Source organism: Mastigoproctus giganteus, chromosome 1, assembly GCF_048544385.1.
Source record: "Mastigoproctus giganteus isolate SK-2022 chromosome 1, ASM4854438v1, whole genome shotgun sequence".
Taxonomy (NCBI): Eukaryota; Metazoa; Arthropoda; class Arachnida; order Uropygi; family Thelyphonidae; genus Mastigoproctus; species Mastigoproctus giganteus.
Window position 1 is genome coordinate 190092103 of NC_143575.1, and position 25072 is coordinate 190117174.

At 37.1% G+C, this 25072-nt stretch overlaps 1 protein-coding gene across 1 annotated transcript in view; it reads left to right on the top strand.

Moving 5' to 3' along the window:
* Positions 1-25072, top strand: part of LOC150091387 (protein DOP1A) — a 519845-nt gene that overhangs the window by 340112 nt on the left and 154661 nt on the right. Inside the window, exon 18 of the mRNA XM_090390176.1 lies at positions 16103-16240. Coding sequence (XP_090246302.1) covers positions 16103-16240 — 138 coding nt within the window. The remainder of the gene's footprint in view (positions 1-16102; positions 16241-25072) is intronic.

The following is a 25072-nucleotide window of genomic DNA, read 5'->3' on the forward strand; positions in this document are numbered from 1 at the left end:
TTTCCTCAGGTCACGGAGATCAACATTCCAGCAAGGGACAGCATATTGATATGGCTTCCTTCGGGGAATCGATACATCAGAGGCTCTCCTTATAATCTTAGTTATCTTATTTATCCAGTCCTCAGGTGAGTAGGTATTGGGAAGTTGGTTGTCTTCAGGTATCTTATTAACTCATCATGGAAATGTCGCCAGTCTGCCTTCTTGGCAGTAGCGAACTATGTCACGGGGAATAGGTGGCAATTGCTCCACAGAGTGAACCAGGGAGAATGTAATTGCTCTGGGGTCTGACATTGTCCAAGATTCCTGCACAGTCCAGCAGGTAAGCTTGTTTGCAATATCTGGCGTGGCCATAGTAATGTCTATTGTACTTTCCCCATGGGTGCTGCTGAAGGTGGACAGCTGACCTGGGCGATTTAATACTCTTAAGCCAGATGAAAGGATGAAGTCCTCCAGTCGCAGGCCATTTCTCGTTGATGTTCTCTGTCAGGTGTTGTACTGTGCCAGAGGGCAGAGCAACAGTTTGCATCTATACCTATTACCTACTGCCCACCATGGAGATGGTGTAATGCTGCCTGTATTAATGAAATTGCAGTGGTAATGTCCCACCGGGATGATTGTAGAGCGAGAGAAGGTACAGGGATCCAAGAGGAGTTAGGATTTGTGCACAGGCACTGATGGCAGTACAAAGAGGTGTGATCTTAACAGCAGTGATCTTTGGGCTTTTAATAATGACTGCTGCCCATGTGTGGTTACCGGTGCTGTGAATAATCTTGTATGAGGTAGGGTATTCCACCACGTTCCCCATGTGGATGTAAGGTTCCTGTACAAGTAAGGCATCGATTTGTTGCTCCTCTGCCTTGATTTTTAGTTGGTCTTGGACCACCCTCACTCTTTGTGAATTTAGCTGCAAGATGTTTAGAAGTGAGAGTAATGGGGCCAATAATTAAATTGGAGGGATTTGTCACCCTTTTAAGGAACTGGCTGGATGTGAGAAATTTCAAAGCAGAAGGGAAAACACCAGTGGTATAAGGAAGCGTAAAAAGGCATCATAGAAGTGTAAGCCCTGTTCTATGATGTCACCCTTTAAAGGAACTGGTGATTTGTTCGTTTACTTGATGTAAACGAACAAATCTATGTGAAGTCATTAGTAATTGCAAAAGCCTCAGCATTTCTACCACCTATGTCTTTGTGACCAGAAAATGGAAGCCTTCTGGAGTTCTGAACATTAAAACTACCTAGAAAAATTACATCACTGGACTGGAGGAAGTCTAGTTTAAATGAAAGGAAGTCTGAGTTCCAAGTAATTAGCAGAACTGGAAGATCAGTAGAGGCAACAGATGAATTTGACAGAATGGGGTAGAGATATTTTAAGCCAGAAAAAATTGAAAAGTGGAGATTCCCAATTACTAAGTCTCTGTCAGGGAATATCAGAGTAGACATACCACAAATACCACATTTGAAATGAAAGGAATTATACAGTGAATAATTAGAATGACTGAGATGCAAAGAATAATTTTGATGTCACATATAGTCAAACTGTTATCCGGATTAAATGGCATTGTAAGATGTCTGGATAATGAAAAATCTGTATAATCCAACAAAAAATATATCATTTTACATGTAATTTTAATATATGTAATGTTTTATTAAAAAATATTCAAACTACATAATAAATAAATAATGACGTGATAGTAGTACATATATATTTACATAAAGAAAATTACTGTTTCTTGAAAAAAATCACTTACTGACATTTCTTTAAAAGTTGCTTCCTTTTCATAGCTACCAAATCAAACACACTTTTTGGCTCTCAAACCAATTTAAAACAACCTCTAAACATTGTAAAGCTTTAGAATGTGAAGGACCAATATTTTCCTCATCATATTCTTGGTCTGTTTCTCTATTTCTGTATTCAGTAAGGACCCGATTATTTCATCATCACCATTGAAAATTTTCAATCCAGGATCATCAAAATCACATTTATCCACTCACTGACATCATCTTCATTGAATTCTCTGCATATTGATATTTGTTTTAACATTTCTGTGTCTTCTTTTATAATGTTTTCATTTATGTTACTGTCAACAGAACTTCCCAATGGCCTTTTGATGATTTTGTTCCATGGTTTGTTCTATGTCGATGGAGTTGTTTTCAAAATAGAAAAAATTATGGAACAAAAGTCATTTTAACGTTTCCATTACACATTGATCCACCAGTTATATTACAGATGTAACATTTGGTGGGAGAAATTTAATCATAGCCATTTTGTCAATCTAGTTTAAGCACCCTATTGACAGATGTGAAGGCATGTTATCGAGTAATAATAATATTTTTCCTTCTTTGCCAATCAATTTTTGATATTCTTTTACTTACGGAATAAAGGAGTTTTTTATACCATTGTTTGAAAACTTCACCATTCATATATATGTTTTTCTGATGATCATACATAGCTGGGAGACTTCTTACATTTTTGAAGTATCTAGGATTTTTCCACTTCCTAATAAGAAACAAAGGATTTGGTACCTGCAAACTGAATTGGCACAAATCATTAAGGTTACATGTTCTTTGCTTGTTTTGTACTTTGGTGTAGCACTCTCATGGCATGAGGCTAATGATTTGCTGGGGAGTGCTTGGGAGTTTAAACCAGTCCCATCAGCATTATAAATGAATTTTTTTTATTTATATTGATTTGAAAATGTGACTTTTTTTTTTTTATTATTGATTTGAAATTTTGACTTTTTTATTTATTGATTTGATATTATTGTTTTTGTATAACTTTTGATTTAAATTTAGTAGTATAGTATTTTTTTGTGATTTTCTTATTAATATGTAGCCTTTATTGTTTACTCGGTATTGTAATTGCATAGAAAACCACAGTCGATTTTTGCCAGCTTTGAATCGACAGTAGCATTTGAATCTGTCGCCATTGTTTTTGTATCGATATAGCAAATACTGGAAGTTTCTATGAAACTTTTAGCAGTGTAATCAGTATCAGCAGAGGATTATAACTATAAATTATAGCCTACTTATATGTTTTAATAATTTAACTTGTCATGTAGATCGTAACGTATGACAGTAATATTTGTAGAGCTTTTAGAATCGGTGATAATTGGCATAGACAGCTAGTGTGACAGTTCGAACCACACGGGTGGCAATAGATAGTTAAATTTATTATCTATTATAACTACTTAGATTTTACAAATGTAACGTTATAGCTCAATAGATATAACTTAAACTTGATAGGAGATAAGAAATTCATATTACGTAACTTGGTAGCAGATAAAACTTGATACGGAAATATATATAGTGTTATTACTGCATTGGGATACAAGTTTAGTGTTATATTTTTAATTGTATTGAAACTGAATCGAAATCATGCCTAAGAGTAGCAAAGCAAAAGGCTCAAGGTAGTGAGGTTGCTGTGGCTCAGGGGAGAATTGAGGGGGGTTGTCCTCTGAATCACGGCCTTTTCAAATGTACTGTTTGTTTGATATTTGTGGAGCTATCAGGAGCAGGACATGATATTTCCAAGGGCAGTGGTTTTGTGTGTGTGCACGCGTATGATGTAAAATGAGTGGCAAACATCATTTTTAGGGGCCTTTATGAGAGCTTGAAGAGCAGGGTAGATGCCTTTGAAGGATTTAAATTTAGGGGCCCATCAAGTTCTCAGCTGCCCACATCAAAGCCAGAGATTGCAATTGAACATCAAGCAACACAGCGGAAATCTCCAAGGCAAAAAGGGGTTGGTCCCACAGGAACTAGTTATCGTCGGAGACTCTATAGTCAGGGAATATGGGAATGTATTGTGCAAAAAGGATAGGTGGAACACGACCAGGATATGTCTGCCCTGGGCAAAAGTTGATGTTGTAGAGCAGATATCATCTTTTAAGAGCACAAAAGGTGATATTGTTGTACACATTGGCATCAATGATATTAAGACTAGGAAAAATACTTAACAAGTACAGGTAATGTTGAAAAAAAAGCCGTGAGTTAGGGTTGAATTTGAAAGTGCCTGCAATTCTGCCCAGACACAATAGGATGTAGTATATTAGCATTAGCATTAGTAGAGGCATTTGATGCAAGAAAGCAAGCTTATGCAGTATCAGCCAAAAAAATCAAAGTAAAATAAATAAATAAAAAATAACCACTTCCACTTCATCCCTCTGTTCGTTCGAAATACCTGTCCAGCCGAGCCTTAAACTTATTTAGGCTATCAACTTCCATGACAAGGGATGGAAGTCTGTTCCACCTACCAACCACCCGCTGGCTAAAGGCAAATTTCCGCACATCTATCCTACACCTGTCTTTCCTCAATTTGAATTTATGCCCTCTCAGGTGATTATTCTGAGCAAGAGGAAGAACCCCATCAGCATTGAGCATGCTCAAACCATTCAAGGCTTTGTACACCTCTATCAGATCACCTCGCTGCTGCCTAGTCTCCAGACACTGTAATTCGCAAAACTTAAGCCTTTCTTCGTAAGAGCACCCCTTTGTTCCATTCACTAATCTTGTTGCCCTTCTCTGTACTTGTTCCAGCAGCTCTACATCCTTCTTGAAATGAGGTCTCCAGGCCTGTATACAGTACTCTAGGTGTGGCCTGACCATTGCTTTATACAAGTGAATAATCACCTCCTTATCCCTGCTAGAAAAATTCCTATATATCATTGACAATACACCATGAGCTACTCTTGCAGCCCGTCTGCACTGCTCAGAGAACTTCATGTCTGCCTGCACAACCACCCCCAGGTCCCTTTCATTCTCTACCACTGTCAGTGTAGTACCACAGAGTTGATACGTTGCTCTGGGGTTGCTGTTTCCCATATGTAGTACTTTACATTTGTCAATGTTAAACTTCATTTGCCACCTCTCAGACCATCTGCTCAACCTTTCCAGATCCTGTTGCAGCAGCATAGTGTCAGTAGTGTCCTTGACAACCCTGCCAACCTTCGTATCGTCTGCAAACTTGGACATTAAGCTTGATATACAATCATCAATATCATTTATAAATACAGAAAACAATAAAGGACCCAATACTGAACCCTGAGGGACTCCACTAATGACATTAGTCCATGATGAGCAGTGTCCATTGATTACCACTCTCTGTCTTCTCCCCCTCAACCACCCCTTTATCCATAGCAGCAATTTTCCTCCAATGCCACACTGCTCCAATTTGTGCAGCAGTCTTCCATGTGCAACAGTATCAAAAGCCTTTCTAAGATCCAAATATATAATATCAAAGTTATTCCCTTATTATTTATATGATAAGAGCCTTGTCAATCAATTTTGCTCTGGAGAAGATTGTGCAAAGCTTATTGGGTAGAATTTTCTCAACCTTATTTGTGCTTGTTAACAGAAGAGACTGCTTCTACAGGGATTACATTTAAATAGAAAGGTGCAAGAATATATGCTGAGCCTATTGAGGCAGTATTTAGGTGGGCCGGAAAACTGCTAGCTTGGGGGGGGGGGGAAATACACAGACTAATAGATTAACAGTAGTTGTTGGTAGAGGTGAAAGTGATTCTTGGACTGCTTCTATTCGAATGAGCAGCAACCTATAAAACAAGGTGCACTGGATTTCAGAGACTGCTGGGAGTCATTGTGGTGCCTGACGTAGCTGAGTGGTCAGGAGTGCAGTAGCACATGCTCTTTGGGTGAACCGGGGTTCAAACCAATGACTGCTAAATATGATTAACAATTTGTATTGATTGATTTATTGTAAACTCCACTCACCTGGTTATCATGCCGCAGTATAAACACAAACAAGTAAATACCTGGGCTGCATTACGGTAGCTAAGATAAGAACATTGCATTTATACTTGTTTGTACACCAATGCTAGGAGTTTAGTAAATACATTTGATAAATTTGAGGTGTTGGTCAAAACATCAAAGGCAGATGTTATTTGGATATCAGAGACATGGTGTCACACAGATATAAGTAATGCAGAATTGGAATTTGGGGAGTACAATTTGTACATGGAAGGAAAGACATGATAGGAATGGAAGAAGGGGTTATTAGTTAAGAAATATAAGAAACAGATAGCTATTAGTTAAGTAAACAAATAGTTATTAGTTAAGAAACATAAAATCTAAGGAAGTGCAACCAGTTGACAGGGGTGGACAGTACAGGGTTCAGTCAGTTTGATGTGACATATACATTGGAAAAGCAAAATTGAGAGTAGGAGTGTGTTATAGGCCTAATGAATATGATGAATATAATGAACAAGTGTGCAGAGAAATAGTGGGCCAGTAAATCAGATTGTCTTATAATGGAGGATTTTAATTTCCAAGATATTGACTGGAACTTGTGAGTTGGCCAGTCGCACACACTAGCAAGGCTTTTGTGGATTTATTGGATGATTGTTTTCTACGGCAGCATGTTTGGGAGGCAACTAGAGGGAGTAATACTCTTGATCTGATTATCAGTAGTCATTCTTCATGGATTAAGAATCTGCAGATAAAGGAACCACTAGGTGGCAGTGATCACAATGTACTGATGTGGGATTTACTCAAAGATGTAACTATGTCAGGGGTAAAGGGAAGGGTTTTTGCTTTCGTAAAGATGATGATCATTTATTATTATTATTAGTCATATGGTGCAAGGAAGCCTGAGGCTTATGCTATACCAGCCAAAAAAATTTCTGAACTACCGAGAGAGAGCGAGTGAGAGTGAGTGAGTGAGTGAGTGAGATAAGGGAATCACCAAGGAAGAGAGGAATGATGATATCCAGCTCAGGACCCTGAGTGTTGTTTTTTTTTGTTTTTTTTTTTAGGAGCATTAGCAACTAAGGCCATATTGCTCCGGGATATGCGGTGGTCATTCCCTGACCTTTCCGCATCCTCCGTATTTGGTGGTGATGGGCTTGAACCCCAGTCTAATCAAGAAGCATGTGCTACGCACTGCTGCTCCTTCCCACCTGGCTACGAAGGCGCCCGAGATCCTGAGTGTGCTAAGCCTATACTCACCAGATGTGAACCCTTGGGATTATGGTAGCTGAGACAATTTTTAAATTCTATACATTGGGACCAACTGGTGATGTTACCAACAGCAAATTCTAAATGGGAAGCATTCAAAGAATGAATCTTGGAAGCTACTAGGCTTTTCATACCAACTGAAGAAATATTGTTCAAGGTTTAGGCCTAAATGGATGTCAAATGAACTAATCAGACATGTGGCAGACAAGAAAAATTCATGGGATACATATCAATTAACAGGTGACACAAAAGCATGTGGTAGATATATGTGGTAGCTGGTCTGTCATCAAGTCAGAAAGGAGGTTAGCCAGGAAAAGGCAGATTATGAGAAATCTTTGGCAAAGGATGTAAAGGAAAACAGCAAAGACTTGTAAAGTCTGTAATATCAAGAAGGAAGGGGATGAATCAGATTGGCAGTTGATATCGATGGTTCAACCGTTGATGATCCTGCTCATGTAGCTAACAAACTGAATGAGTATTTTGCATCTTCATTTTCACGAGGTTATTCAGGGAGTGGAATGCTAGAGGAATATTAAACTCTGACAGTGAGCTAAATGATTCTGTAATAACTGAGAGCAAAGTGGAGCAGAAATTGTTGAAGATGAACATAAGAATGATACCTGGGGTGGATGGGATCTGTCCAGTTATATTAAAGGAGGAAGTAAAGAAAGTAAGCAAACTAAACCTTAGCCACAATTATGAGAGTTCCTTGCACTCACGGGAGGTACCCATAGACTGGAGATGTGCAAATGTGACCCCAATTCACAAAGGAGGATCAAAGGGTGATACAAGTAATTACAGACCTGTTAGTTTCACTTATTTTTCTGGGAAATTAAAAGGAGGCACTGGTTAAAGAAGCTCTGCAGGATCATCTAGACAAGACTTCAGTTATAGTTTACTGAATATACTCAGTTTTGCCCTGACAAGGGCAAAATTGAGTATACTGAGTTATGCAAAGCCATTAGAAAGATACTCAGAGAAGCCATAAGAAGATTTGACACAAGAAAAGTAGCACAAGCATTAAGGGAAAACAAAGGACTTATATCAGCATTCATGAGCAGTAATACAGAAAAACTAATGATACTGAATCTGAAGATTAGTGATGGTGTACTTATAAATAACAGAGAAGAAATTCAATTAGCAGATGACTACTATAAAGTATTATACAAGGAGCAAGGGAATGATGCCAGTAGTAGTAGTGGCATGTGGTGCAAGAAAGCAAGTGTATGAGCTTATGCAGCATCAGCCAAAAAAAAAAAAAAAAAAAAAATCACACCATTTTATCCAAATGCCTGTCCAGTTCCTTAAATTTATTTAACTTATCAACTTTCACAATGACAGATGGAAGTTTGTTCCAGGAATTAACCACCCGCTGGCTAAAGGCAAATTTCCGCATATCTATCTTTTCTTAATTTGAATTTATGCTCCCTTAGGTTCATAATCAGAACAAGTGGAAGGATCCCATCAGAATTCAGTGTTCTCAACCCATTCAAGGCCTTATTCACCTCAATCAGATTACCGCACAGGTGCCTAATCTTCAGCCACTGCAATATGCAGAACTTAAACCTCTCTTCATTCCCCTCACCAATCTTGTTGCCCTTCTCTGTACACACTCAAGTAAATCTACATTCTTCCTAAATTACTAATTTACTGTGTATTTCTGCATCCCCTTAAAAAAAAAAAAAAAAAAAAAAAAAGCACAGTTCCCATTTCACCCATCCATTTGCTCCAAATGTCTTGAATTTATTTAAGCTGTCAACTTCTACAATGACACATGGAAGTTTGTTCCAGCAATTAACTACCCCCGGCTAAAGGCAAATTTCCGCATATTTATTCTACAACTGCCTTTCCTCAATTTGAATTTATGTCTCCTCAGACGATTAATCTCAGCAAGAGGAAGCATCCCATCAGCATTGAGCCTGCTCAAACCATTCAAGGCCTTATACATCTTGATCAGATCACCTCCCAAGTGCCTAGTCTCCAAATGCTGCAATTTGCAGAACTTAAGCCTTTCTTGGTAAGCCCACCCTTTTGTTCCCTTCACCAATCTTGTTTCCCTTCTTTGTACTCGCTCAAGCAACTCTCCATCCTTCCTAAAATGAGGCCTCCAGACCTGTATATAGTACTCAAGGTGTGGCCTGATCATTACCTTATACAAAGGGATAATCACCTCCTTGTCTCTGCAAGCAAACTTCCTATATATCATTGACAAAACTCTATGTCCTGCTCTGTCAGCCCGTCTGCATTGCTTAGAAAACTTCATATCTGACTGCACAATTACCCCCAGGTCTATTTCATTCTATACCTCCCTGAGTGTAGTACCACACAGTTGGTAAGTTTCTCTTGGGTTACTGGTACCCATATGGAGTACTTTGCATTTTCAATGTTAAACTTCAGTTGCCACTTCTCAGCCCATCTGCCTAACTTTTCTAGATCCTGTTGGAGTAGCATACTGGCTTTACTGTCATTACAGCCCTCCCAACCTTTGTATCATCTGCAAACTTGGACATTAATCCTGATATAGCTTCATCGATATCATTGATAAATACACAAAACAACGATGGGCTCAACACCGAACCCTGGGGGATTCCGCTAATAACATTAGTCCATGAAGAGCAGTGTCCATTTATTTTCACTCTCTGCCATCTCCCACTCAACTATTCCTTTATCCATTTTAGTAACTTGCCCTTAATGCCATACTTCTCCAATTTGTACAGTAGTCTTCCATGTGCAACAGTGTCAAAAGCTTTCCTAAAATCCAAGGATTTGGTATCAAAATTATTTTTTGTATCCAGTTCCTTTGTGACCATATCATAGTATCCAGTCAAATGCCATACCTCTCCATTTGTACAGCAGTCTTCCATGTGCAACAGTGTCAAAAGCTTTCCTAAAATCCAAGGATATGACATCAAAATTATTTTTTGTATCCAGTTTGTTTGTGACCATATCATAGTATCCAATCAAATTGGTCAGACAAGACTTCCCTTTAAAAAACCAATGCTCTATCTGAAATATTAGTCCTGTCTTGTCTAGGTGATCCTGTATCACCTCTTTAACCAGTGACTCCATTATTTACCCCTGAACAGAAGTTAAACTAACAGGTCTATAATTATTTGTGTCACCCTTTGAACCCCCTTTGTGAATTGGGGATACATTTGCACATCTTCAGCCCGTGGGGACCTTCCACGACTCTAAGGATGCTCTCATAATTATGGCTAATGGTTTGCGTACTTCCCTTGCTGCCTCCTTCATTATAACTGGATAGATTCTATCTGCCCCAGATGCTCTTTTTATGTTTAACTTCAACAATTTCTCCTCCACTTTGCTCTTGGTTATTACAAAATCACTTAGCTCCCTGTTAGGGTTCGATAAACTTCTGGCACTCCCCCTCATTGAATAACTCCTCATGTGTGAATGTAGATGCAAAATACTCATTCAGTTTATCAGCTACCTCAGCATGATCATCAATAATCAACTCATCTATGTTAAGTGGTCCAATCTGATTCATCCCTTTCCTTCTAGAGTTTGCATAAGAAAAGAACTCTTTGCTGTTTTTTTTTGCATTCTTTGTGAAAGATTTGTCGTAATCTGCTTTCGCCTGCCTAACCTCCTTTGTGACTTGATTACAGACTAGTTTATACATGGCATAGGCTTCTTTGTTGCCTGATAATATATATATGCATCCCATGCATTTTTCTTCTCTGCCATGAGCCTCATTAATTCATTCGATATCCATTTAGGCCTGAACCTTAACAGTATTTCTTAGTTGGTATGAAAAGTCTAGTAGTCTCCAAGATTAAGTCCCTGAAGGCTTCCCATTTAGAATTCACTGTTGGTAATATCATCAGTTGATCCCACTATATAGAATTTATAAACTGTCTGAGAGCACTGTAGTCACCTTTACGAAAACAAAAACCCTTCCCTTTACCTTCGATGGTAGTTATACCTTTAAGTAAATCCCACATCAGTACACTGTGATCACTGTCACCTAGCTGTTCCTTTATCTGCAAATTCTTAATGCATGAATAATCACTGCTAATAATCAGATCAAGGGTATTACTTCTTCTGGTTTGCCTCTCATATGTTGCTTTAGAAAACAATTCTCCAATAAATGCACAAAAGTATTGCTAGTGTGTGAGTGACCAATCCACAAGTTCCAGTCAATACCTGAATAGTTAAAATCGCCCGTTACAAGACATTCTGATTTACTGGCCCATTCTATTTCTCTGCACAACTGTTCATTATACTCATCCGATTCATTAGGCCTCTAACATAATTCTACTCTCATTTTCCCTTTTCCAGTTTTTATGTCACACCAAACAGACTCAACTAACACTTTCCACCTGTCCAGTGTGAACTGGACAATGTACTTCCTTAAATTTTAAGGGCACAAAAGCATAACCCTTCCTCCCTTCCCACCCTGTCTGTTCTTTCCTGTACATATCTCACTCCCCAAATTCCAATTCTGCACTGGTTATATCTGTTTGACACCATGTCTGTGATATCCCAACAATATCTGCCTTTGATATCTTGATCAGCACTTCAAATTCATCAGTTTTATTTACTCTACTTCTAGCATAAGTATACATGCACTTGTTCTTACTCTTAGTTACCCTAACACAGCCCATGTATTTACTTGTTCCATGATTACTCCCAGCAGCTCTTGAAGTCCTCACAACTTGCTCTCTAGTCTTTTGCTCATTACAATAGAAGCAATGCAAGAATCACTTTCATCTATGCCTGCAGCTACTGTTAATCTTTTAGTCTGTGAATCCCCGCAATCTAACAGTTTTCCGACCCACTTAACACTGCCTCGATAGCATCAGCAAATATTCTTGCTCCCTTTCTATTTAAGTGTATCCCATCCCTGTAGAAGCAGTCTCACTTGTTAGCAAGCACAGACTACGCTGAAAAAAATTCTACCCGTGAGCCTTGCACAATCTCTCCTAGGCTGAATTGATTGACAAGTTTCTCATCATATACTCCCTCCTATCATTTCTGGGCAGAATTGCAGACACTTTCAAATTTAACCCTAACTTGTGACTTTTTTTCAGCATTGACCTGTACTTGTTAAGTAAATCTGCAGATCTCTTACTCTTAATGTCATTAGTGCTAATGTACAACAATATCACCTTTTGTGCCCTACAACATCATCAACTTTTGCCCCTGGCATACATACCCTGGTCCTGTTCCACCTGTCCTTTTTGCATAATATATTCCCCATCTCCCTGACAATAGACTCACTGGCAATAACTAGTTCCTGTGGGACCAGCGCATTCTGCTTTGGAGATTTACGCTGTGTTGCTTGATGCACAGGACTGAGCTCTGGCATTGAGTTGGGCAGCTGAGAGCTTGATAGAGCTCCCCCCCCCCTCGTATTAATTTCTTCGAGGGCATTTACCTTATACCTCAAACTCTCATACACACCCATCAGAACCCTGAGTTGGCACCTAATTTCTTCACAGTCTCTGCACCTAGCACACACACAAAGACATCCTCCTTAGCTAAGTTATGTTCTGTTCTAGATAGGTCTGGAAACATTTCACGCATTGTTCTTGACTGTGATGCATTGAAGAATCATCCCCTTCGGTTCTCCCTCAAGCCATAGCCCTCTGGCTATTCTGTGAACACTGCTTTGCTGCTCTAGTCTGGGTCATGATTCCATTAAGTATAATTTAATTAACAATGAATTTTAATTAGATTAATAAATTTTACTGATTAATTGATAATGCCAGATTAATCTAACAGATTTCTAATATGGTGCTACGTATTTCACTTTCTAGTTTTATGTTAAACCTTACGCTATTGCATATTGTATAACAATGGTGGCAAGTTACAAACATAAATCTCCAGACATTAAGTATTAACTTTCAAAATTGCTATCTATATACTACTTATAGAAAATAATTTAGTAGAACAATTAAATCAATAAAATGACTAAATATAAATGAAAACTTAGCGTTCTCCGGAGCTGCAAAGTTCTTGGTCAACGTGGTAATAACCTCATATCTAAACTCAATGATAAGGTTGGCATCCTTGTGATTCTGCAAATTCCACAAGTCTTTCATTTCTTTCACCAATTCCCAAATTTTCTATAGTTTCTATTTCTGTCTTGTTTTGTTTTGTCTCTTTCCAACCTTATCGTTGAAGTCCCTCCATAATGATGGTGTAGTGAGTTTTCTGTTCGTCTAGAAGTCTCTTAATTTTGGTGTACGTTTCTTCAACCTCTTCATCATCGTGGCTCATTGTCGGTGCATATGTCATTATAACCTTTAGTTTGTACCTCTTTGAAATCTTGAGTAGTAGTTTTGAAACCCTTGGCGATGTACTTTTGAATTACAAAATGTTGTTTTTAATATCTTTATGGATTAGAAAGCCAACTCGACCTTCACTCTTTTCACTGTTTCCATTGGTGTACCTCAGATTTCCACTTGATAAACTCTTAAGTGATTTATTTCTTCTCCTTGTTTCAGCCAAGCCGATGATATTCCAATTTACATTTTCTAATTCCTTTTCCAGCTCTAATATTGTCTTCACCAATAAGTGATCTTGCATTGTAACAGGCCAAGTTCAGTTTCCGTGCATGGCAGCCTGGTCGTACTCAGAGAGAGAGGGAGAGTGAAAGCTTCTGGGGACTGAGGGCAATTTGTTTCATTGTGTCATCATATTTAATAAAGTCCTGGAGGGTTTGGTTTTTTCCTTTTCGTGCTAATCAGGTTTCTTGAAGAGTACATGTTCATTGCTGCCAAAGTGACGTAACAGGGCTTACCAATGAGGTGTGCATGAGTGGATTTTAGAATGGCCGCCCAACCGGACCTCTCCTAAATCTTCTAAAATAGAGAGATATTGGGTCCATCAGTGTTTTAGACTTAGTGTCTGATAACACATAGAATACCCATTCCCCCTCTAAGCTCCCTGTTTGAACATACTTGATTTGTACATTACAGAGTTGCTGGTATTTTGTAAGAATCTCCTCTGGAAGGTTTCTTGCGTGAGTGAGACTGTTTCTTTTTTCTTCCTATTTCAAAGAATGTACCTCTGGAAAGTAGGATCTTGGCTGGGTATGACTTGCTGCTTACTGTTGGAGCTACAGGAGTTGCTTTGGGTAGCCTACTTTTTTGCTTGAATTGTTGAGGTCTTAACTACTGTTATTGTTGAAGTTTCTGACAATCCAGTATGCTTGGTCAAAACTTACATCTTGTTGCTTATTAATTACTGAGGCTGTGACACATTATTTTGTGAAAAATGCTTAATTGAAGGCCCTTCATTTGTAAGAAGTGTCTGTGGACATTAGTGTTGATTATTTGAAGTTCCACTGCAGTCTGTCTGAATATTTTCTGATTTATTAACTGCCATTTTTACATCTTTTATGTGCTCATTCAGTTTTAGAAAATCTGTCTGATTTTCTATAAAGTTCTCTTATATATATGGAATTTCACTCCACTGAATGTGATAAATGGGGGTCTCTTGGATTGGTAATTGTTATGGATTGCACATGTTTAAGTGATATGTTGCCGAATTGTGCACTCTGGCTGCTTTGGCAATGGTGTTATAATGAAAGCTATGATCATAAGATTGTTGGATTTGTTGTTTTGACGGAGGGGTTTTGGAACTTCTGCACAGTGTTTGAGATGGTCCTTCTACTAAGCCATTAGGATATTTATTCTTTTTCACATTCCTGTCTACCTACCAGGCATTGGGATATTCGTTCTTCTTTTTCACATTCCTAATGAAGTTTAATTTCTGCCTGACAGAATCTTTATTGGATATTGAAAGCTCTAAGTTAGAGTCCTGCATTAGTTTGGGTACCTATGGGTTACGTGAAATATAGGTTGGTCTCAGGTAATTTTGTTGTTTGCTGCGCGGTGCCGTTACAGTTTTTGTAAATAATTTATTGCCACATTATACTGACAGACACGGTTCAACAGAAAGGAAAAAGGAGGAAGGTAGATGATTTATTTGATACCGAAGATTCAAGTGATGAAAATGTTGTACCTTGACCTGACAAAATCCAAATTATGTCATAATGGGATTTACAAAACCGATTTCTCATGATGATTGAAGGGGTTTGGGGAGGGAATATATTTTTTTCAAATCTTGCAGTTGTGGCTCAGTGACATGAGGCACATGAGATTCTTGCCGTCCCTTTCAGCAGGGGGGGAGAGACAGACAGAGAGAGAGAGAGAGAGAGAGAGATTTCTGAATTTTTAACCCAAGAAAGAACAAACTGAACCCAGAATATTCACTTGTTAACATATTGATATATTTATTGTATTATATGCAATTAAAATTTCAATATTGTCGATTGATTTTTTGCATTATTATTGTGTAAAAATAATTAAGACAATTACACATTATTATTGTGTAACAAATTAAGACAATTTCTTAATATGTCAGTTTTTTTTGTGGATAGAAACAGTGCAGGTTGAGTTGGGGTGCACTTGTGGTTAATATGGTTGTAGGTCAGATGTTCGTCAAATGATTACTAAACTTTTGGAGAATAAGAGAGCATACTAAAATTCATATTAACTAAAATGAATTGCAATCACAATGCACAAAAAATATATATAAAAATAAATAAATGAATGAATAAACTGTGATAGATAATACCAAAATTATTAAATAAGAATTTTTTATTAAATATAAAAATGAGAAATTAAGAATAATTTTCAACTGCATGTCAGAAATACTAACTGTATGGTTCTGCTATATAGTTAACTATTCTGTTGAAACAATATTTCTCATAAAGTTGTCTTGATCTTTTGTAATGGATTACATCTTGAGTTGCTCGTGAGTTTTTGAAAGTGCTAAGGCCATAAGAGTTTACATATTTATCATTCCTGTACATGTATTGAATTAACGTAGCTAACCTACTATTTTTACCAAATTTTACAGTGAATTTTCTGCACCTGTACATTTACATTTTTATGTAAATGTACAGGTGCAGTCTTCTTATTTGTAGCTAATTACAGAATCACAGCCAGCCTGATCATACCTTGTGTAATACTTCTGTATTTTTTTAATGTGAATTCTTCATGCTTAGATTCCTTTGCTATTAATATAATATGTTTGCCCCCTTCCCCCACATTAGCATTTTAAACTTATTAAAAATAGGTGATATGTTTTTTAGGTTATTCCCCCATCATCAAGTGAGCAACTTCTCCTTGTGCAACTGACAGCTGCAATAAAGGTATTACCTATGGAAACAATAGTTCAAAATGTGCGTCAAGTTTTGCACCAGCCCCCACCAACATCACATGATAAGAAAGTAAGGAAAGGATTATATTTCTTAACACATTAATCACCATGAGATAAAACATCTCTGTCTCAATGTTTTTTTAAATATTAGACTATGTGATGCAAAATTTATGTCAAATTGCACTTTACTGTTTGAACAGCATGGCTTTATTGCACCTCAAACAGTAAAAGCATATTCTTTAACATAAAATGAATTTTGATTGTCTGTGAACATATTTTGTTTCAATATTTTTGGCTAGGTTGTTGTATACTGGTCATGGTATAATCATATTTTTGGGGAGGGGGGAATATATATATATATATATATATATATATATATATATATATATATATACAAGGTGATTCACTACCAGTGTGACAAACTTGCAGGAGGTGTAGGGGGGCACAAAGACGAATTGGAATCACATAGCATTTCAGGGTCCGAAATGCCTTCGTCATGCGGGAAGTCGCGTTAACAAAGAAGCAAAGAAAAAGAACAAAAACAGCAACTCGTTAGTGTAACAGAAATCATTTTAATGACAAGTTTTACATTGGCAAAAAGCCATGCTACAGAAGGTGTTCGAAAGTTCGACCAGAAGCAGTCACACAGGCTTCACAGCGCCGCCGCATGGAATCCTTAACGTTCTGGAAGATTCCTGGCATGTCTCGAATCTCCCCGGCAGCTACAGAGATGCGCGCGACGAGGTGTTCAACTGAATCAACGGGGGTCTCTTACATCAATGTCTTCATTTGACCCCAGCAGAAGAAGCCCAGGCATGATAGGTCCGGTGATCTAGCAGGCCAATGAACCGGACCACCACGACTTATCCAATTCTGTCCAAATGTAACGTTTAGGTGTTGGCGGACGTCATTGGTGTAATGTGGGGGAGCCCCATCATGCTGGAACCACATTGAGTGGCGCAACGACTGAGGAACATGTGCTTCTTCAATAGGTTCGGGCAGGACTTACTGTAGAAAGATCACGTATGCCCTACCGTCCAGACGAGAGGGCAGAAGATACGGTCCAATGAGGTGGTCTCCAACAATGCCGGCCCAAACATTGACAGAGAAACAGTGTTGAGTTGCACATGTTTGCGTACCATGGGGGTTCTCAAAAGTCCACAAATGGCCATTATGTTGATTGAAGGTTACAATATCGTGAACAATATGGACGCAGCAAATGCACTGTCTGCCGCACTCTGTGAAGAAACCAAGTAGCAAAAGTCCTCCGGAGTGGATAATCTGCAGGCTCCAATGATTGGACGCGTTGCAGATGGTATGAACTCATTTGGTTTGTTGACAGTATCCTCCATACAGTGGATTGGGAATACCCAATCGTTGGCCTATCGCTCGAGTACTCGTACTCGGATTGCCTTCTGCAAGACGTAGGACATTCTCCTCATTGTCTGTGTCCTCGTCATTCGCTCTCGACTCATGGTACCTCCCATGAAACAACCAGTCTCATGTAAATTTCTGTGCACACGTGCGAAAATCGTATGATGAGGAGCACGCCCGTGCGGGAAATGTTCCTGGTACAAGTGCAGAGCGGCGCGCCCATTACAGTCTGCAGCTCCATACGCGAGGTGCATGTCAGCCAGTTCAACGTTTGAATACTCGTCCATCCTACTGCCTTGGGAACCGGTTTGCAAATGCTGACTTCCAGTGGGATCACTGTTCACGCGACCTCCTGTTCAACGTCCTCTACCGCATGACGAAGGCATTTCGGACCCTGCAATGCTATGTGATTCAGATTTGTTTTTGTACCCCCTACACCTCATGCAAGTTTGTCGCACTGGTAGTGAATCACCCTGTATATATATATATATATATATATATATAATTACGAATAATAAAAATAAAAATAAATAGAGAAGCTGTATGGTATGTGTGGGGGAAGAAAATTAAGATTTAGATGGATTAGAATTGCGATAATATGAATTATGGATCAGGGACACTGCAAGCGCAAAGGTACCCTACAACCATAATGTATACATAAAATTATTTTTATGTGTAGAATATAGTAAGTATACATATAAGTATCGAATTTAACTAATGCTACTAATGAAAATACGGTGTACCCTGGGAGCGATATATGTGTTGAACAAAGGGGTTGAAGAAAGGAAAAGAAAATAAGTGTGACGATATAAAATGAAAAGAACCAAAAATCAAATTTTGAAAAAACAACAACCAAGGTAGAAATAGCATTGCAGTATCTTTCATAATTTTTGTGTCTTCTTCAGAGGTCATCCACCAAAATTATGAAAAGGACAGCAATACTCTTACTTCTGTTTCTGACATGTTCTGTATGTCAAAGAACACGTGTAAGAAACCACGTGGTAAAATCTAAAAAGAATTTTGAATACAAATTTTGAATAAATAATTAAAATCAAGTTATGCAAAACTATTATGTGTTACTAAAGTATTACATACAGAACATGGATGACCTTACAGAAGTAAGTAGACCGCTATGAAAGTGAAATAGGCGAAGACAAAGGAAAGGAGTGACCGAATTACAAGGACTTACCGCTACTGGTGGTGGTGTTGACAGAAAAGACTGTGCTGGAGGCTAACCCGTGTATATATGCGTAGATACACTAGCGGCGCCTAGCGTTAGACAAATTTTGGTGTCTGTATATTATGTAATGAATTTACGTAGGCGGTGGAGCTGCGCTAGGCTAAGATTAAGTACATGATGCTCAAACACCCAGGATAGCTAAGAAATATAATAGCTGACAAAGTAGCAGTAGAAGGCAGCTAAACTTTGTTAAGGCGAAAAAATAGATTGGGTATAGTAAGAAAAATAGTGCTCTGGTATAGCGTTCGGTAAACTAATGGCGCACAGAGCATAAAATGTAGAATCTAGTAAAGTAAAAAGATGATTAAATTAGAAATATGTAGTTGGGCTAGGGTAATTCGGGGTTGCAAACCCGTTCCTATAGTTAGGACCCTGAATGAATGTCCGAGAGTTAGTGCATCATGTATTTAAGTCAGTTGTGTTAAAAGTGTAATTGTGTACATTTAAGTTACAATCAAATCACAATTAACGATTAAATAAATAAATCAAGATAGGCTTAAAAATAATTACAAGATAATACACTGTGTTAGGCCAATCGGTGGGTACAGGTTTTCCAGACTGTAAGACACCAAAGAGGCCTAGTGTATTGTATTTACACTATATACATACTTGATGTGTATGGGAATAATTATAAGCCAATAATGCTGTTTATATTAATATCTATTAGGTTCTTGTGCCTTAATATGTTAAGGGCTTTATTGATATGATGGCGCAGATATGCAATAGGAAAAAGATTTTTGGTTAGTTTACTGGATAATATTCTGATGTTATCAATAGCTGTTGTTTTGTCGCTGCCTATGGTTGCTATTCTGATGCATTGTACTAGGATAACATTAGCATGTACCTGTTTGGAAATATTGGAATTCCATTGTGTAAAGTTTACTATGCTAAAGTTGAATGCTTCACGTTTGTTGTACAAATTGATGGAGGTTATACCATTTTTTAACTTAATGTCTAGATCCAAAAAATGGGCTGCTGTATCAGAATTGTTTGTTCTTTCTAGGGCCGACCGGGCTAGCCGAGTGGGTAAAGTACCTGCCCGGCAACCCAAAGGTCGCGGGTTCGATTCCCGCCTTGGGCTTGGATCAAAGTACTGCAAAAACCTTGGGAGGTGCAATATGGTCACAGAAGCCGATGCGCCAACAACTACCAAATTAAAAAAAAAAAAAAAAAAAATGTTCTTTCTAGTACAAGTTCATTGGGATATAAATGTCCATAATTCTGGATGAAATTCGGGCAGTTGATCACTATGAGGTCGTCTATATATCTGAATAGGATAAGGTCCTGTGGAAATGAGGTTTATGACCAATATAGATATAGGTTGTCTATTATGCATGAGGCTGGGCTGCCCATAGGTGTTCCATTGGTTTGTTGATATACTGTATTACCATCATATATGAAGTTATTGGAGATACATAAGTTCAGTATGTTGTTCCAGTAGTAGGTGTTGCAGGAAATAGACTCCTTATGTTTATCATATATATCTTTGAGTACAGATTTTAGATTGGTTTGATTGATACTGGTAAATAGGCTATGGAAATCAAAGGTTTGAATATTATTGACTTTATTACTTTGCAAAAATTTTAATACAGGTTGGTTGTTGCCTATGATTTTACTGTTATGTATGTTATGCATCAGTGGTTGCAGTAGTTGTTCAAGTGTCTTTCCAGATTTGTGTACATAACTATTTTTGCATGAGGTTATGAATCTGAAGCCTATTGGTTTTTTATGAAATTTAGGAATGAAGTAAATATAAGGCAAGCTGTAATTGCTTAAATTAAGCTTTAGTTTCTTATTGAAGGCTATTAGTTTTTTTGTAATGCTATTACATGTACTGGAAATCGGCTTGTAAGTATTACTTGAGTTAAGTTCCTTAGTTAACGTATGTGTATAAAAATATTTGCAAATGAATGCAAAATTATTGGCTGCTTTATCTACCGGTGTGATTACGAAGTCTTTATGTATTTCTAGCAGTTTATGTTTTAATTTAGTCAGGTTGTAGTATTTGCCCTGATAATATACATTTGAACTGTGTAATGCATATTTATGCTTAAATAAGGCGAATGTATGGCTAATCCACATATGGTTTGCTTCTATAGGTGTGTTATTTTTGTAGGCTAGTTGGAAGCAGTAGTTTAACAGGTCTTGATATAGCTGCTTATTGAAGTTAGTTGCATTTATTCTGGTACATGGCCTGAATTTGAATCCTTGTGATAGTACATATCTGAGCATTGGGTCCGTAACTATGTTTAGATTTCCTGTAATGATGTGTCCATATTCTGGATCAGTATATTGCTGCATGTTATTTTGTTGACAAATGCAGTTGTTGGTGTCTGCAATATGTGATATTAAACTGGTAGCTATAGATTTGTAGTTACAAGCTAATAATCCAAAGGGTTTATTATATTTATATCTTACTTTTATATAACTAGGATTAGTATTAGGAAGTAGATGATTATGCTGATTTATAAGTTTATTGATATTTATGTTGTCCATGATATGGTTGTTGAAGTTCAAGATAATGATTGATTCATTATCATATGTTGTAGAGCTTTTGTTTTTTAGATTGAATTTACAAATATCATTTATTATATGATATTTTTGGACTCGAAGTTGAAAGTGCGTATGAACTTGTGCAGTGCTCTCAGTATACTGTGTTTAGTACTGAAAAGTAAATTATGTATATCTTGTACATTTATAATATTTTTATCCCAGTTTTTGAGTGTGACTTCAAAGATCTCCTGCACTATCATTTTTAGAAATCCATAATCATGATCACATATTTTACAAGTTCTTTTGAAAGTTTTACAAAAATCAGATGGAAACAACTTTTATTTCCATTTGATTTGCTGTTAAAACATGGGAACAAAGAAATTGCATAATCTTTTCATGTTTAAAGTATCAGGCATGGTGTCTTGACAACTATCATATGATACTCGAGCGTGTACAGAGAAGGGCAACAAGATTGGTCAGGGGAATGAAGGGATCCTCTTACCAAGAGAGGCTTAAGTTCTGCAAATTGCAGTGGCTGGAGACTAAGCACCTGCACAGTGATCTGATGAGGTGTATAAGGCCTTGAATGGGTTGAGCACGCTGAATTCTGATGGGATCCTTCCACTTGTTCAGATTACGAACCTAAGGGGGCATAAATTCAAATTAAGAAAAGACAGATGTAGAATAGATGTGCGGAAATTTGCCTTTAGCCAGCAAGTGGTTAATTGCTGGAACAAACTTCCATCTGTCGTTGTGGAAGTTGATAGGTTAAATAAATTTAAGGAGGAACTGGACAGGCATTTGGAGGGAATGGTGTGATTTTTTTTTTTTTTTTTTTTTTGGCTGATGCTGCATAAGCTCATACACTTGCTTTCTTGCATCACATGCCACTAGTACTACTCCAACTTGAGAATTTGTCTTCAATTCTTATTTTGTGATTGGCCTGAATAATGCTTTTAAGATGGGGGACAAGTTCATCATTTACTTACGTGCAGAGTCTTCTGCAAACTTGTACAATTAAATTATCTTACTTCTTGACTTTTTTCCCATTCATTATGTACTTTAACAATCAATTCTGTGGTCTCTTCAAAAAGAACATGCAGAATTATTTACTGCCAATAGTGGATAAAATTGAACCATTGTACATATGCAACCAAAATAGTACCTATTGTAAAATGTTACAGATATTCTAGGTGTTTTAAAAATTATAATGCTGAATTATTTGCTGTCAATAGTGGATAAAATTGAACCAATGTGTATATATATGTATATATTGAACCAATGTATACAAGATTCAGACATGGAAATTAGTGTATATTCTGATTTTAATAGTGACTGAATGCTAATTTATTCAGACAGCTTTTCTTTTCCATTTGAACATTTATTTGTTATATAAATGTATTCTTATACTCTGTTAATAGGAGAGACGCCTATACAGTTGTATCTCCATTATTTGATTATGTTTAGGAAAATAAGCAAATCTGGAATACTACTCAAGAATTGACCAATTTATTTCTTGAATTGGCCATTTGCCAAAGTGGCATAACGGTTTATTGTGCAGGGTGGTAATTTTACCTTAGAAAATTTTATTTTTACCATGCTCCACCTACATCGAGAAACATGTTATGTTATTGAGTTTTCTGACTGCCATTTTTGAAAAACAACAATGGAAACTCAATGATAATAAGAGATGGATTACTCAGTTTCTGAACTTACTTTTAGATTTATTATTTGTAATCATCAAAATGGCAACTTCCATCCTTATGCCACTTAAATGAAAATTAATTATCCTACAGGATTGTGACCTTTCAAAGCTCATACATAGGTTGTCATCTTTTGCAAACACAGTATTGCCAAAGGTGCTTGACACTGGAGCTTTAGTGGAGTATAGCTGTGTGCAAACTTTCACCTTTTCCCTTCCAAAATTCACCATAATATGTATAATATATTTTGGAAGGAGAAGTAATTAATTTTATTTTTAATATATAGGCAGTTCTCGACTTTGAGTTAATTCGTTCCTAGCACACACTCATAAAGCGAAAACTCGTAAAGCGGGAATTTATTTGCCATAGACATAATGTTAAAAATAGGGGTTACGTTATCAACATTGAAATTAGTTAGCTAATTACTTTATGTTTAAACAATGAGTAATTTATCCAAAGAAATGAAAATGTAGCCTGTAAAATCAAGCAAATTATAATAATAGAGAAATTATTTATGACCTGCAAATGTTAAAGAATGTTTATTCTTCATCAACGTCATCGACTAAATGCACACTCGCTGATCACTCATTGGCTTGGTACTCGTTGGTTTGTTGCACAAGGTGTCATCTTCTTCAGAAATGCTTCAAGAGGCATTTATTTCCAAGATAATCTTCTCTTTTCCTTATAAATTTCAATAGCATGCATAAGCATGCTATTGAAATTGCATACTTATGCATGCAATTTCAATGCATGGAATGCACAAATTTCAGCTAACGCGATTTGCGTGGAATAACAAGTTTACGAAGCTCAAAAAAAAAAAGGAATGAAGGAGAAGATTCTGAAAATTTGTTTTTTATACGATTGAAGATTCATAAATATTCCACATAATGACATAAAAACCGACACAATTCCAGCTATCTTTTCACAAATGCAGTAACATATAGTTTACTACCCGTTTATAATTGATTGCAGTAACAGAAAAGCCCAATAAACCGGAAAATGCAAATTGTTTTTATTGTTTTATGGTCGTGACTTCCAGAAATGTGCTTTAGAAAAATATCACAAAGCCGTTCAAAATTGGTTCTTATAACAGAATATGATAACGATGAAAGTGAGTGCATTTAATGATTTGAATTGGTAACTAATACAATTTACACTATGAAAACGACCTTTTAGGGAGTTATATAGTGAAAATTTGACCTTCCGAGGTCGTGGAATGAATTACCAAAAAACAGTGTATTATTGGATTCACATTACAATGGTAACGGATTAATATCATAAAGCGGAGTACGCTGTATTTATGAATGTTTAACATTCATTTTTTTGCAATTAATGTTCATATTTTTTATTTTATTGACACTTGATACTTGGAAAAAAAAAAAAAAAAAAACCTTGTGAACTGTGAACTGCCTGTACTGTAAAGTATATACTGTATATTTATTGTTTTTACTGTTGTACTTTACTTTTCTCTTTAAAAAAAAAAAAAAAAAGGGCTACACTTGTACCAAGTATTATAGGTATTGGAACCTATAATGTTGTTATTTGGTTTTTAGGAGCATTAGCAACTAAAGCCACATTGCTCCCGGAATATGTGGTGGTCATTCCCTGACCTTTCCGCATCCTCCGTATTGGGTGGGAACGGGCTTGAACCCCAGTCTAATCAAGAAGCGTGTGCTACGCACTGCTGCTCCTTCCCATCTGGCTATGGAGGTGCCAAAACTTATAATACTTGGGATCTTGTATACATTGAATGCGAGACAGAAGGTATTATATTACTTTTACATCTATTTATGTATCACATGAGTCACTTTCATCAGTGTCTGGATCTGAATTCTTCAGAAATTCAGATTTTGTAACTGAGTTTTTGTAATTCAGTTTTTATTATTAAATCCCTATCAGACAACAGTGTCTGACAGGCTGAATCCCCTCCAAATTATTTTTATACTGCTGTCTATTATCAACTGTCTACAATTAATTGGAACACAGAGAAGAGATAAGAGATAGAGATGGCAGCATTTTCTGGATGATTTCAAAACAGTTCATATACACTGGTGTGCAAAACTTAAGGACCAACACTATTTCTTAAAGGTTA